The sequence below is a fragment of the Pristis pectinata genome, chromosome 30 (assembly GCF_009764475.1).
Source record: "Pristis pectinata isolate sPriPec2 chromosome 30, sPriPec2.1.pri, whole genome shotgun sequence".
Lineage (NCBI taxonomy): Eukaryota > Metazoa > Chordata > Chondrichthyes > Rhinopristiformes > Pristidae > Pristis > Pristis pectinata.
The window spans coordinates 4557729-4574076 of record NC_067434.1 but is presented as its reverse complement, the minus strand read 5'-3'; the positions used below and the strand labels follow the sequence as shown (position 1 = coordinate 4574076).

Below are 16348 nucleotides of genomic sequence, written 5' to 3'. Positions count from 1 at the left end.
CCCTTTAAAACTCCTTCCTCTCGCCTTAAACCTGTGCTCTCTTGTTTCTGGTATCCTTCTACCATGAAAAAAGGATTTTGACTATCTATCCTCTCTATGTCTCTCAATAATTTTATATACTTCTATCAGGTCACCTCTCAGTATAGTTGCAACGTAACGTCCCAGCTCTTAAACTCTATGCCCTGACTTTTGAAGGCAAGCATGCCACATTCCTTCTTCACCACCCTATCTACCTGCCACTTTCAGCGTCACTACGTACATACCCCTAGGTCTCTCTGTTCATAACATTCCTAAATGCCCCACCATTTACTGTATGTCTTACCCACACACGGCTTCCCAAAGTGGACTTGCAGGGATTAAATTTCATCTGCCAACATTGTGCCCAACTTCCCATCTGATCCACACCCTTCTGTTGCCTCAGGCAATCCTCCTCATGATCCACAACACTGCCAACTTTTTTCATCCACAGACTTACTAATCATGCTTTCCACATTCACATCCAAGTCACTGATATATATCGCAAACAACAAGGGTCCCAGCACTGATCCCTGGGGTACACTACTCCAATCAGTACAGCATCCTACCACCACTACTCTCTGCCTCCTATCACCAAGCCAAGTTTGGATCCAGTTTGGCAGCTTGCCTTGGATCTCCTGTGTCTTAACCATCTGGACCAGCCTTACAGAAGTCCATATGGACAACCGCTACCGCCCTGCCTTTACCTCCTCAAATAGCTCAATCAAATTAGTGAGACAGGATTGCCCCCACACAAGGCCATGCTGACTATTCCTGCTGAACACCTGCCTTTCCAAGTGTAAATAAATCGTATCCCTTAACGTTTTCTCCAATAATTACCCTACCACTGGCCAGTGAGCCTTATTGGCTTATCCTTGCTGTGCTTGTTAAATAAAGGAACACCATTAGCTATCCTCCAGTATGAGGATGGTGCTTGAAACCACAGCTGGGTAGTGCATGTACAAGAGCCATGCCACACCTCAGTGACCAGGTGAATTCTGTGTGGAATTTTTTGCGGTATTCATTCAGTAGGCAGTCATCATCAATATATGGCCCAGTCTGCACTCCGCTGCAGCCACATAGAGGTTTGATGCGTCGACCTCATGGTAGAAGATAGCCTTGCACAAACCTTGCCCTGACCACAACCTATTCAACCAAGTATACTGAGGGAATGGTAGGTTACAGGCAGGTGGGCAGACTGTTGGATCACAAAGAAAACTGGTTTGGTGGTGATGTCAAATTCCAATCCTTGGCACTGCATCCATGCTCACATCTTGCTAACCTGCCCACACCATGGAAATAAAGATCCTCCTAATCCTGGAAGCTTTCACGGAATTCCAGCACCATCACCACCAACAACTCAAAGTGTGCGATTTCATACCATTGGGCCTGTTCTTTGAGTCTTAACATCCTGCCGGCTTTATGACGGTCCGTTGGGTGCCAAGCAAAACTAAAAGAGAGGCCCTGAGCAGGGTACGTCACCTATAGTGGACATCTATACAAACGTCCTTGCAAACTCATACAGAGGATGGAGACCCCATCCTGTGTAACACCTCCGCCCTGGGTTAGGGGTGAGTGCTGATTAAGTGGCAGGCAGGCAGGCATTAACTAGATGTGGCAGTCAGGTGAAGCACTGCTGGATGCTTGGGTGCTTTGACCATGTTCACCTTTGGCTGAAGAGGAGCTGGACGTTCTCTTGTTCAATCCACTCAGCCCCTGGAAGGGAATATCTCCGCCTTCTAGAACTGTCTTGTAGATTTGCCTTTCGTTCTCCTGGGTGATAGACTCCCCTGTCGCCACCTCTGATGGCCGGCTCACTGCATGGTAACTGGGCGAAAACACTGAACTGGAAAATTAAACAATGAAACAAGTATCACTGCCCATTTCTGGGTGACTTTTCCAATTGGCTAAAAAGTTCCATCAAATGCTGACATTTGCAGAAAACTGCTGCTTTGAAATGTTACAAGACTCACACACTCTTTCAAGTATTTACCAGGAATGCCAGCGACCTTCATCAGTCAGAGGTCTGATTGTACAGCTCACTGTGAGGGCGAGAAGTACAAAGCTGACTCATTCGATGAACTGCGAATTATTTGGGAGATTCAGTTCAGTTTATGGGAGCTGCAGGCCGAAACCCTGCATTCCTCACATCAAGGATGCTGACCTTTCAGCTCGGAAGAGCTGTGGGATCCCCCCCACCCAACTTGGGAATAGAACTTGACATTCAGAATCCCTTCTCAGTCAGTCCTCACATTTTATAATGTGATGCTTGATTCGGTCTCATCAAAGGCACTGGAATTATTCCAGAAGAGTGATTTTACCAATGGACAGTTCTGGTGTTGAAACATAACAGGGTGTGTATCATGGCAGGACTCTCCATTTACCAACTGGAACGTAATTCCAAGGCCAACAGTCTACTCCACACATGAAGTCCCACAGCACCAGGTTCAAGAATAGTTACGTCCCTTCAACCATTCGGTTCTTGAACCGACTGGCACAACCCTGATCACTGCAGTTTAGCAACACCACGACCACTTTGATCACTTTGTACTAAAATGGACTTTGTTTTTTTTGTTCTAATTGTGTTGTTTCTTGTAAAAATTGTGTTTAATTTATGTATAATTTAAGTTTTTCTTGTGAATGCTGCTTATATGATGCTATGTACCTGTGATGCTGCTGCAGATAAGTTTTTCATTGCACCTGTGCGTACATGGACTTATGCATTGACAATGAACTCAACCTTGACAAGGAGAGACCAGCAACTGGGACCGTACAGTCAGTTTGTTTGGGTTTTGATTTGCTTTGGTGACCAGATTTTCAAGAAAACCCTGTGTGATAGTGCAAGGTAGTGTGGTTCTCTGCCAGCCCTCACACACTCCCCATTGCTCCTTAGAGCCAATCTGAATTTTGTTAAGACTGGATTCACTGTTATAACGTAGGAGGCACAGCAAATAATTTGTGCTTAGCTGCGAGGAGTAACCAAATTATGTGTTTTATTGATGCTGGCAGTGGGATAAACGCTAGCCAAGGTAGAAGTGCCAAGATCACCTCAAGTAACATCACAGGATCTTGTACCATCACAAGGTGGTGTCTCCCCTGCTTTGCCAGTGTCGGAACCTGCAGATGTGAACCAATGAAGCTGTGGGTAAATTCTCAATGCACAGCTCCACTTAGAGGGAGAACAGGTATCATCGGCTCAACACTCCTTCCAAGCATAACATCCCTACTAGGAGCGGAGGGCTATTGCATTTATTTCTTAGTTATTACTGCAACAGAAGATTTGCCAAGGTGTGTTTCAGACAGCTTGGATATCTTCTGGGACATTGCTACATTTAAACACATCAAAATAATTTGTCTTTGCACCTTTAAGCAAATACATTCGATGCACCCTTGAACTACCAAACCTGTTACTTGGCACACAATCTCCAAGTTATTTTTACACACCCTATCTCCAGGTATTTAAAATTCAGCAAGAATTAAGCCTGAATATCTAATGGCACCAATGACACTCAGGGCTTGAAACATCAACAACACACAAAATGCTGGAGGAACTCAGCAAGTCAGGCAGCATCTATGGAGGGGAATGGACAGCGGACATTTCGGGTCGACCTGAAACATCAATTGTCCATTTCCCTCCATAGATGCTGCCTGACCCACTGAGTTCCTCCAGCATTGTGTGTGTGGCTCCAGATTCCCACAGCTGCAGTCTCTGGTGTCTCCTTGAAACATCAGCAGCTTAAGATGGGCGCACACTGATGGGAATACCAAGTCAATTTTTACATAGGGCAGTTTCAGGCAGCATCAAGTTACATTACTTTGACCTGCCACTGCAGCTTGCAAGGGAAGGAACAGTCGAGGGAGTGAAGAATTGCCTGGTTTAGGATCAGTGGAGGTTGTCTGTCCCATCATCCCCACTCCAGTTTGGTGAAAGAGTTCTCTAATTTTTCCTTTCTCCTAACTTTTGCTCAAAAATAATTCTTCTTCAAATGCTTACCTTAATTATTACACCTAGTGCCTTCCAGGCAGTGCATGCCTAAACACAATAACTCACTGCAGTCAAAACTCTACCCCCATCTCTTCTCTGATTCTTTAATGAATACCTTAAATCTGTATCCTCTGGTTACTGACCCTCTCCTAGTGAAACAACTTCCAACTCAGCAAAACTCTTCATAACTTAGTGTTCCTTCCAAATCAGCCCATCTCTTCTGTATTCCAAGGAGGCCATCCCAGCTTCTGCAGTCACTTGGCAGGATGAGTTCCTCAGCCTGGTACCACTCCAGCAGGCCTGCTCTGCATCACCTCCACAGCACTGATACTTTTCCTAAAATGCTGTTCCCATAATTAAACACAAGACTCCAGCTGAGGTTAGATATCCAAGGTCCAAGGAAAGAATAAAAGGGCTGATTTTCCTCCAAGTGCACTGGCAGTAGGAAGCTCACCTGAAACACATGTTGCCTCAATGGGTCACTCCACGACCTCCTGGTTGGATAGCCTACAGCCAGGGCATACTCTCAATTGCATTTACAGAGCACCTGCCACTGAAGTACTTAAAGTTGTGCTGTAGGAAACATGACAGACACATTGTGCACAGCAAGTTCCCACAAACAGTCCCATCACAATGACCAGGTCACCTGTTCTCTGTAGAGTTAGCTGAGAGACAGACTGTGCACAATATCGTGGCTGAACGGCCTGTCCAGTGCTGTACTGCTCCATGTCTATTGTGTCCAGAAAGTCAGGCTGTTGAAAATAGTGCCACCGGAGAGGCCTTGCTTTAATGCCTGATCTGGAAGCTGCAGCACTGACATTCTCTCTGTCCAGTGTCAGCTGAGATAATTGTGTTCACGCTCGTGGACTCAGAGACTGCAGTTCGACTTAAAGAACAGTGAGCCAGGGCTCACAGTGGAAACAACTGTGCTGGAAGCTTCCCCTTCAGCTGCTGTATAGGAAGGTAACCTGAGAGTTACCTTTTTAGTTCTGCATGTTAAAATCTTGTGTTACTCCACAGATTTATAAACACACATTCTGGCATTTTTACACTAAGTAGCAACATTCTGGCATTCTGGAGGATGTGAACAGTGATAACATAGAAGAGTGCAGCACAGGAACAGGCCCTTCGGCCCACAATGTTGTGCCAAACTAATTAAACTAGTAATAAAATGGCCAATGAAACTAATCCCTTCTGCCTACACTATGTCCATATCCCTCCATTTCCCTCACATTCATGAGCCTATCTAAGAACTTTTTGAATGCCTCTATCACATCTGCCTCCACCACCACCCCATGCAGCACATTCCAGGCACCCACCACTCTGTGTAAAAAAACTTGCCCCGCACATCTCCTTTGAACTTACCCTCTCTTACCTTAATGCATGCTCTCTAGTATTAGACATCTCGACCCTGGGAAAAAGATTATGACTGTCTACCCTATCTGTCTACTCTATCTATGCCCCTTATAAACTTCTATCAGGTTTCCCCCTCAGGTTGTCCAACCTCTCCTTATAGCACCTGCCCTCTAATGCAGGCAGCATCCTGGCAAAACTCTTCCGCATCCTCTCCAAAGCCCCCACATCCTTCCTATAATGGAGTGACCAGAACTGGATGCAATATCCCAGATGCGGCTTAACCAGAGTTTTATGAAGCTGCAACCTTACTCTTGAACTCAGTGCCTCGACTAAAAAATGCAAGCATCCCATACACCTTCTTTACCGACCTGTGCAGCCACTTTCAGGGGGCTGTAGACTTGGACCCCAAGATCCTTCTGTACATCAACACTGTTAAGGGTCCTTCCATTAACAGTGTACTGTCCCTTTACATCTGATCTTCCAAAGTGCATCAGCTCACACTTGCCTGGATTAAACTCCATTTGCCATTTCTCCATCCACATTTGCAACTGATCTATATCCCACTGTATCCTTTCGCAATGTTGTACACTATCCACAACACCACCAATCTTTGTATCGTCTGCAAATTTACTAATCCACGTTTTCACCCAAGTCATTTATATGTATCACAAACAGCAGAGGTCCCAGTATGGATCCCTGCAGAACACCGTAAGTCACAGACCTCCAGCCAGAATAAGTCCCGTCAACCACTACCCTCTGTCTTCTATGGGCAAGCCAATTCTGAATCCAAACAGCCAATTCACCGCGGATCCCATGAATCTTAACGCTTAATGTTAGGAGCAAGCCTTTCTTTTGTGCAACGTTCCTAGATTCTTGACGTAGTTTTCAGCATTTTACAGCCAAGATACCCTTGTGGGCTGAAGTAATAATAACAATTTGAAAGAGCTTCTGTTTCTGAGTCCAAGGAGACCCAAGCTTATTTTGGAAAGTACATGTAATCTGCACAAAGATTAGTACAGCAATTTGTCAGCAAATGAGTCAGGATGGCAGGCTCAGCCTTCAAAGGCAGGCCACGGATGTGTATGAACAGATGGACCTAAATTACAGGGGACATTAGCATCACACTATTTAAAGCACAGATACCACACGCCAATGTAAATCGCAGCCAACTCTTCAGTTTGAGTTAATCTGTTTCTGAGTGACTCAGTGAATTCCCTTCAAAATAAAAATTAGCGCTTGGAATCCTAGCTCCGAACAAGTCACAGAGCTGAGGGCCATCACACAGTGATCACAACACGGGAGGCCATTCGGCCACAGTCTCTACCGGCCACCAGAGCAATGCCTGCAGACCCATTTTCCAGCAGAGGTTTCTTCCTTCATTTTTCAGGATTGGGTGTCACTAGCAAGGCCAGCAGTTACTGGTGGTGGGGAACTGTCCTCTTGACCTTCTTCAATCCTCCTTTACCATCAAGTGTCCATTCAAATTCCCTCAGAGATCATTGGTTGCCTCCACTTAGAACCATAGAACAATACAGCACAATACAGGCCCTTCAGCCCACAATGTTGTGCCAATCTTTAAACCTCGCTTAAGACTATCTAACCCCTTCCTCCCACATATCCCCCTATTTTAAATTCCTCCATATGCTTATCCAGTAATCTCTTGAATTTGACCAGTGTACCTGCCTCCACCACCGCCCCAGGCAGCGCATTCCATGCCCCAACCACTCTCTGGGTGAAAAACCTCCCTCTGATATCTCCCTTGAACCTCCCACCCATTACTTTAAAGCCATGCCCTCTTGTATTGAGCATTGGTGCCCTGGGAAAGAGGCGCTGGCTGTCTACTCTATATATTCCTCTTAATATTTTGTACACCCCTATCATGTCTCCCCTCATCCTCCTTCTCTCCAAAGAGTAAAGCCCTAGCTCCCTTAGTCTCTCCTCATAATCCATACTCTCCAAACCAGGCAGCATCCTGGTAAATCTCCTCTGCACCCTTTCCAATGCCTCCACATCCTTCCCATAATGAGGTGACCAGAACTGGACACAGTACTCTAACTGTGGTCTAACCAGAGTTTTGTAGAGCTGCATCATTACCTCGCGGCTCTTAAATTCGATCCCCCGACTTATGAAAGCTAACATCCCATAAGCTTTCTTAACTACCCTATCCACCTGTGAGGCAACTTTCAGTGATCTGTAGTTATGAACCCCTAGATCCCTCTGCTCCTCCACACTACCCAGAATCCTGCCAATAACCTTGTACTCCACCTTGGAGCTTGTCCTTCCAAAATGTACCATCTCGTACTTCTCCGGATTGAACTCCATCTGCCACTTCTCAGCCCAGCTCCGCATCCTATCAATATCCCTCTGCAATCTCCTACAGTCCTCCACACTATCCACAACACCTCTGACCTTTGTGTCATCTGCAAACTTGCTAACCCACCCTTCCACCCCCTCATCCAAGTCATTAATAAATATCACAAAAAGTAGAGGTCCCAGAACCGACCCTTGTGGGACACCACTAGTCACAGCCCTCCAATCCGAGTGCACTCCCTCCACCACAACCCTCTGCTTTCTACAGGCAAGCCAATTCTGAATCCACACGTCCCTGGATCCCATGCCCTCTGACCTTCTGAAGAAGCCTACCATGTGGAACCTTGTCAAACACCTTACTAAAATCCATGTAGACCACATCCACTGCACTACCCTCATCAATCTTCCTGGTCACCTCCTCAAAGAATCCTATCAGGCTTGTGAGACATGATCTTCCCATCACCAAGCCATGCTGGCTGTCCCTAATCAGTCCATGATTCTCTAAACGCTCATAGATCGTATCTCTAAGAATCCTTTCCAACAGCTTGCCCACCACAGACGTAAGACTCACTGGTCTGTAATTCCCTGGACTATCCCTACTACCTGTTTTGAATAAGGGGACAACATTTGCCACCCTGCAATCCTCTGGTACCATTCCCATGGACAACGAGGACTCAAAGATCCTAGCCGATGGTTCAGCAATCTCCTCCCTCCCCTCACGGAGCAGCTCGGGGAATATTCCGTCAGGCCCCGGGGACTTATCTGTCCTAATATTTTCTAACAGCTCCAACACATCCTCTCTCTTGATATCTACATGCTCTAGAACATTAACCTTACCAACACTGTCCTCTGCGTCATCAAGGCCCCCCTCCTTGGTGAATAGTGAAGGGAAGTATTCAGGCCATCATCACTCAGTATAAAACACTTCTTGCTCGCAACATCCCTCTTGTGTCCAACATCTTAAATCTGTCTCCTTGGTCCTTGTAACACCAGCTAACTGGAAAGCTGATCCTGTCCTAACCTTGTGAGGGCTCCATAAACTACAGTGACCATTTTGCAGAGCTCCTGAGCTCTGTCCCAGCCAGCATGATCAAAGACCCCACCCACCCGGGTCATTCTCTCTTCTTCCATCGGGTAGAAGGTACAGGAGCATGAGGGCACGTACCACCAGGCTCAAGGGCAGCTTCTACCCCACTGTGATAAGACTATTGAACGGTTCCCTTATACGATGAGATGGACTCTGACCTCATGATCTACCTTGCTGTGACCTTGCACCTTATTGCGCTGCACTTTCTCTGTAGCTGTGACACTTTACTCTGTACTGTTATTGTTTTTACCTGTATTACGTCAATGTAACTGCACTGTGTAATGAATTGACCTGTACGATCGGTATGCAAGACGTTTTTCCACTGTACCTCGGTACAAGTGACAATAATAAACCAACATCAATACCTCAAGCCTCTAGCTGCATGTCATTTTAACTCTCCTTCCCCCTCCTACACTGAACTGTCTGTCGCCAGCCTTCCCCATTGCTACAGAGAGGTCAAACACAAACGGGAAGATCAACGTCTTGTGTCCTGCTTGGGTAGCTCGCAGCCCAATGGTATGAACGTTGAATTTTTCAATTTCTGGTAACCCCCCCACCCTCGGCGCTCTCCTCCCACACACACTCACTCGTCCTCCTTGTTTTCTTCTCCCTTTGTTCATCCATTCCCTTCCTCCACCTGGTTCCATCTGACCATCACCCCCTCCCCATCTGGTTCTACCTATTACTTACCAGCCCTTCCCGCCACCCCCTACATACTGCTATTTATTGGCAATCTTTTCTGTTCCCTCTAAGTCCTGATGCAGGGTCTCGGCCCAAAATGGCAACTTTCTGCCTCCACAGATGCTGCTTGACCTGCTGAGTTCTTCCAGCATTGTTTCTGTCCCCCCCTCTCTCCTCTCCTCCAAGCAGAAGAGCCTGACCTTCTCTGGCCAAACCCTTCGGATGAAATCCCTCGCCCCTGGAGCCGTCCTGGTGAATCTCATCAGCACCATCTCAGGGACATTCAGATCCTTTCTGAAACACAGTAACCAGAACTGGATACAATACTCTCTTTGTGGCCTAACCACACGTGAAAAACTTCTTTGCTCTTAAACTCAATCCCTCTGTCTTTGAAGCCTAAGATCTCACATGCTTTACAAACCATTCTGTCAATATAGCCCGTCACCTTTAGAAATCCAAACACATGAAGCTTCTGTCCCTGCACACCCTTTACACCTGTCCCCATTTTCTATACCACCTTCCCCATTCTTGATGCCAAAATACATTATATCACACGTGTATTAAATTCTATCTGTCACTTGTCTGCTCTTTCTGCTAGCCTACCTTGGACTTGTTGCAGGCAATTGGAATCATTTCTTTGTGACATTTCATCCTGGCCTGGCAATTTATCCACACCCAAAGATGTTAAACCCCTGTATATTACTACTTTCACTACATTTGACCAATGCAATATGTCACTCCCTACTTCCTTACGTTGCAACATCAGCGTCATTCTCCTCTTCTGAGGACACTGGTAAAGTATTCATTCAGATCCTTACCCACATCCTCTGACTCAACACACATTACCTTTCTGATCCCTAATAGGTTCTACTATTTCTTAGTTATCCTATTGCTTTTTATACACTTATCAAAATCCCTGGATTTTCTTTTATTTAATTTCCAGTATTTGTCCACAACTTCTCTTTCCTTCCTAATTTCCCTTTCAATCTAACACTGCCTCTGCTGTTCGAGCTTTTCTGCAGAATCAGACTCTTGGATCTCACTTAAATTTCCCTTTATTGTCATTTCTTACCCCCTGTGTACCCTGTCACCCAGGAGGCTGTAGATTTGGTGTTCTCATCCTTTATCTCCGTGTTTGGGAAACAGGTTTACCCCAAACTCTCTGAATGTCTCCATGGCTCAGAGACATTTACCCTCAAGTAGCTGCCTCCAAGTCCCCTTTTCTAAAATCACATCAGTCTAGTAAAAGTAGCCTTATCCAAATTTAGCCTTTATTTTGTCTGTTTCCTTTTCCATAACTATGTGAACTCTAACTGATTGATGATCACAGCAATACCACTGATACTCCTGTTACCTATCCTGATACAGGATTTTGACCTGAAATATTGAACTTTCCTTCCACATTTGCTGCTTGACCCACTGAGTTTCACCAGTAGATTGTTTGTTGCACCCTGCCCAGTTTCATTCCCTAAAGCTAAATCTAGACTTGGCCCCACAGGCCTCTTGTTGGCTTCATTACACGATAGCTAAAAAAACTCTCCTGGATACTAGTTAGAAATTCTGTGCCCTCTCTCCCTCTCACACTATCTTTCACCCACTTCAAGTAATTGAAATACCCCACTATTACTGTCATATAGCTTTGACATTTGTCAGAAATTTGTCCACAGAAATTCTCTCCCATCTCCCTCAGACTGTTTGCAGGGTCTACAGAATGCTCCCAACATCATGTCTACTCCTATTCCAATCTTAGTTCAATCCATATCATCTCACCATGTGATTTTTCTACTGTACAATCCTTGCTCACTGGTGTCATTGTTTCTTTAACCAATATTGTCATCTTCTCCTCCTCGTTTTAAGCCCTTATGTCATCATTCAGTAGTTGTTAAAGGGTTTTGTGCTTTCATACGTCTCCATTTTTCATATACAGGCCATCCCTGGGCTATGAACACCTGACTCATGGACACCCTGACATATGAACGAGCTCCCATAATATTATTAAATTCAGAAGTCTAATGTACATACATATGTTCATTACTATGAACAGTAGAACTAGTTTCCTCTCTCTCTTCACTTCTAGTAATTGTTCTTTCTTATCAGTCTTATGTGCTTTTGATGCCATTCCTTACAACTCTGTGGAGGTGTGAGTGATTTTTGTGTATTTTCTGACCTACAGACAAAATTAACTTATGGGCATCTGTAAAAGCAGAACCAGTCTGTTACCCAAGTGCAGCCAGTATAATAATTCAGCTCATCTGCCTTGGGTTCACTAAACTTCTTGTACTTAGTATCACAAACAATTTGCTGGCAGAACTCGGCAGGTCGAGCAGCATCTATGGGAGGAAGGAACTGTCGACAAGTTGAAACCAGGACTCAAAACGTTGACAATTCCTTTCCTCCCATAGATGCTGCTAAACTCGTTGAGTTCCTCCAGCAGATTCTGTGTTGCTCCAGATTCCAGCATCGGCAGTCTCCTGTGTCACCATTTAGCAGAGCCAAACTCATTTTTGTCTACCTGCCGTCCTTGTATTTCAGGTCGAAACCAGTGCTGAAGGTGCGCTGCACTGTCAGTGGCACCATCTTGTAAATGACATGTTAATCTGTGGTCTCATCTGCCCTCTCCAGTGGGCAGAGCAGAACCCAAAGTATCAGCTCAAAGAACAGCAGAGGGAGCTCTCTCCTGGCTTGACCAATGTTTACCTCTCAGACAACAGTGTTATGATCAAATTATGTAGTCATTTATTGTTTGTAAATGATGGGATCTTATGGTAAACTGCTATTTCCTGCACTATAACAGTGACTACACTGCAAAAGGATTTAACTGGTTGTAAAGTGCTTTGGGATATTCTATAACCAGATTACTGAAGAAGAATTTGGGGCTTTTCTGCTTGTGTCAGATGGATTTATCCAATTAATTCCATTTTCCTGCTTATTCCCCAAAGTCCTCCAAAAGGTCAGTGTGATAGTGGAGCAAGTAATGTTAGTGCCTCATAGCTCCAGGAGCCAGGGTTCAATCCTGACCTCGGGTGCTGTCTGCATGGAGCCTCTTGTCCCTTCATCATATCTGCCTCCACCACCACCCCAGGCAGTACATTCCAGGCACCCACCACTCTGTGTAAAAACACTTGCTCCACACATCTCCTTCGAACTTTCCCCCTCTCACCTTAATATTTGACATTTTGACCCTGGGAAAAAGATACTGGCTGTCTACTCTATCTGCGCCTCTCATAATTTTATAAACCTTTATCAGATCTCCCCTCAGCCTCTGCCGCTTCAGAGAAACCAGCCCTAGTTTGTCCAATCTCTCCTTACAGCACATACCCTCTAATCCAGACAACATCCTAGTAAACCTCTTCAGCACCCTCTCCAAAGCCTCCACATCCTTCCCATATTGGGGAAACCAAAACATAATAAGTAAATAAATACAAGAAAAACAATCTCCTTCAGTTATTGATCCAATTTGACATTAATCTGCTTCCACCAGCCTATCCATTGTGAATTCCAGATCACATTGATTTATTGGGTAAAAAGATCTCTCCTCAGTTCAACAAAGGCCTTCTGTTAGACATCTGATACTTATATTGAGTCATATACTGTAGCACAGAAACTGGCCCTTTGGACCAACTAGTCCACGTCAACCAAGATTCCCGTCTAGCCCAGTCCCACTTGCCCACATTTGGCCCATATCCCTCTAAACCTTTCCTATCCATGTTCCTGTCCAAGTGCCTGTGTCCTTAATTATTCGTCCCTGTGCCACTGGAAACAGTTCTTTCTTATCTACTCCACCCAACTTTAAATAGTCTCTTAGCCTTCCATGCTTTAATGGGTATGTTAGCATAAAGTCACTGAACTAGCGGCCAAAGTTCTGGGACATTGGTCCCCAGAAAGGAGTCCAACGAATTCATATCCCACCACGACAGCTAGGAAACTGAATCGGAATTAGGTAAGCAAGGCTGGAATTAAGGCTACTCTCAGTAATAGTAACCATGAAACCATCAGATTGTTGGAAAACCCCCCTTGGTTGAGGAGAGGGAATTTGCCGTCTTTGTCCAGTCTGGTCTACATGCGACTCCAGAACTACCAATGTGGTCGACTCTCACTGCCTCTTCTGTTCAGGGACAATTAGGGTAATCATAATAAATACTGGCATATCCACATCCTCTAAATGAATACATAAAAAGATAGCATCTCTCCCTACCCTTCTTCCCATTGCAGTAAACAACTCACACATCCATCTGCAAAGGTTGACACCACTTCTATTGTGTAAGGCCCAAAATTGCCGCAGGGCGTCAGTAATTTATGCAGGTTAAACAGAACTTCCTTGTTTTTCTGCTGTATTTTTCTACTAATTAAATCATACATAACATGTTGTAATGATATTAGCCACCTGATATTGTCCTTTCACCTTCCAGGATTTGAGTACACAGGCTCAATGGTGTGTTTGCCCTTCTACCTAAGACAACCAACTTGGCTGATAATCTTGTCACGGACCTTTATATGAATATAATTAGGTTTGATTTTCAATGACTGATATAACTAAAGAATTAATTGTGGACAAATACGTGAACACTATCCTGTTGGGGAAATTGGCGTCCCAATTTACTTACTTCAACATCACGGATGTTTTATACCACATGAATCTCCCCTCTGACAGAAGCTAGCTTCATATTTAAATCCCAGATGAAAAATAATCAAATCTTGCACCACTCCCCAGCCATCTGATGGCATATTGTGTTTCATGTTTGTTCAATTGAGAACTTTGTATTTCACCAGATTTCTTTCAGCTGTAGAAGCTCATAAATGAATCATGACTTTAACATGCACATTACTGACAACTACATATTGCAAGATCTTTTTTCGACATTTTGGGGTCAATTTGGAATTTTGAGAGCATACAAATCACCATTTAAGAACAATTCTGCTCCATTCCACCTGTGATAGCCTGACATTGCCATTCCATCCCAGCTGCAACACAAGCAAAATAATGCTACGTGTAAATATTCACTTAAGTTAGCAAACAGCGGAAAAGAGGCTATTGTACAATTCACCTCTGGTATCGCTGATTCTGATATCTTCCCTGCAGTGCTCTCAGTTGCAGGGCCCATCCTTGTCTCCATCAACCCCATTGAGCTCAGAGACAGGTCTAATGTAAATACTCCCTCGTTCTGGACGTGCTTCCAGAGGAAATGATTTTCCTGTATCAACACCCGAAATTGGGGGAAAGAGAGGAGAGTTGAACTAATTGAGCCAATTCTTTGGGCAAGCTGGTTCAGATAAAATAGACACAATGTTGTCCTCTGTGCTCTGAGATTCAGTAAAATTGTGGATCTTGGTTCTGTTAAGAGTCCACCTCAAGCAAGCTGAATGTGGGCAGAAAGTTGGGGAAAAAAAAGAGTATAGTACCTGTCTGCCTCACTCATTAAATGGAACTTCTACCCATTGATTAAACCCATTGATTTAAATCCTTCAAGGACTTAAAGGCTTTGTTTCAGCACAATGACATCACAGGTCAAACACAAGAAAACCTTGCATTAAAAAAGTGAATCATTCTCAGTTTTCAAAGCTTTCTCTGAGCATTTGTTTAACCATTCAAGGAGAATTTCAACAGAATTTCAATAGGAACAGCCTGTGGTGATTCTGGGCGGAAGTCTACTTGACATTAAATTACCAGTGGTTCATCTAATCTCAGCATGTTTACCTATGGAAGTAACCGACTGGTTTATAGACTGTTATTGTCTTGGAGGATACCATCCTCCCACAGTGTTACATGAGTGGTCAGTTCCAAGTGCAGAAGTTTGGAGAGGCTAGGGTATAACTAAACTGGCAGGGATGGAAATGGAAGTGCAAGGATGGCTTGGGGAAGGAGAGAGAGTTGGCTGAGATTCCAACCTGCACCCTCTGCCACCCCCTCCCTCTTCTCAATGTTTCCAGTCTCCAACACCTCTCCTTCCCAAATAACATCACTTAGCTTATTGGAGCCAATTCTTTGTCCTTCCCTCTCTCCATCTCACTCTTCCTCTCACTCTCTCTCTCTCACTATCCCACTCTCTCTCCCTCTCACCTCTGGTCCCAAGCCCCTTTACTTCTGAAATTGATACAGTAACAACACTTCCAAACCACGTCACTGGCTGTACAGGGCTTTCAGACATCCTAAAGTGATGAAGGTGACCAAAATAAATCCAAGTCTCTTTCTCTACCTCTTCACATGCCCTTTCTGCTCTTTGCCCGTTCCTCAATCCTCTTTGCTCTCTTTCTATTGGTTCACCTCTCCTTTCTCAGAACACCATCAAGCAGAGTCAATGAGATTTTATGAAAAGGACATAATGTTTGACAAATTTGCTTGAGTTCTTTTAAGATGTTACAAACAAGGTAGACGGAAGGAAACCGATTTTCAGATTTTCAGAAGGCTTTTGGTAAGGTGCAACATAAAGGATTGCTACGTAAGAACACACGGGAGAGAGGCTAATTAACAGAAAGTCAGGATAAATGGGTAATTTTTAGATTGAAAGCAGTAACTAGTGGGTTCTACTTGGGCTGGCACTGTGGCTTCAACCATTTACAATCCAGATGAATGACTTGGATGAAGGGACTGAGTGTACTGTTGCTAAATTTGCCAAGGTAACAAAGATAGGTGGTTTAGCAGGACAGTTAGAGCAATTCCTTCCTTGATCCCTTCCTCCGCCATCACAGTGAGATAAAGCATGTCAATTTTCATTTTATTACATTCCTCTCAAATCTCCCCTCGTGTTAACTGACACTGGCCACCATTTCCTCTTGTACCTTATCCATGTGGGAGGAAGCCACTTAGTGCCAATAAGCTGTTCAACCATTGGGATACAAGGTGGAAGGAGCCTTGAATGAACCATAAACACGGGTACACATCTGTTGGGCTGTACGGCCTGGTCTGTGCTGCGAAT

General features: G+C 44.6%; 1 protein-coding gene across 44 annotated transcripts in view; it reads right to left on the bottom strand.

Moving 5' to 3' along the window:
• LOC127584774 (sorbin and SH3 domain-containing protein 1) overlaps positions 1–16348 on the bottom strand; it is a 345097-nt gene that overhangs the window by 34127 nt on the left and 294622 nt on the right. For all 44 annotated transcript variants that reach the window (XM_052041712.1, XM_052041726.1, XM_052041714.1 and 41 more), the window contains one exon: positions 1683–1861. In XM_052041712.1, the coding sequence (XP_051897672.1) occupies positions 1683–1861 (179 nt within the window). The remainder of the gene's footprint in view (positions 1–1682; positions 1862–16348) is intronic.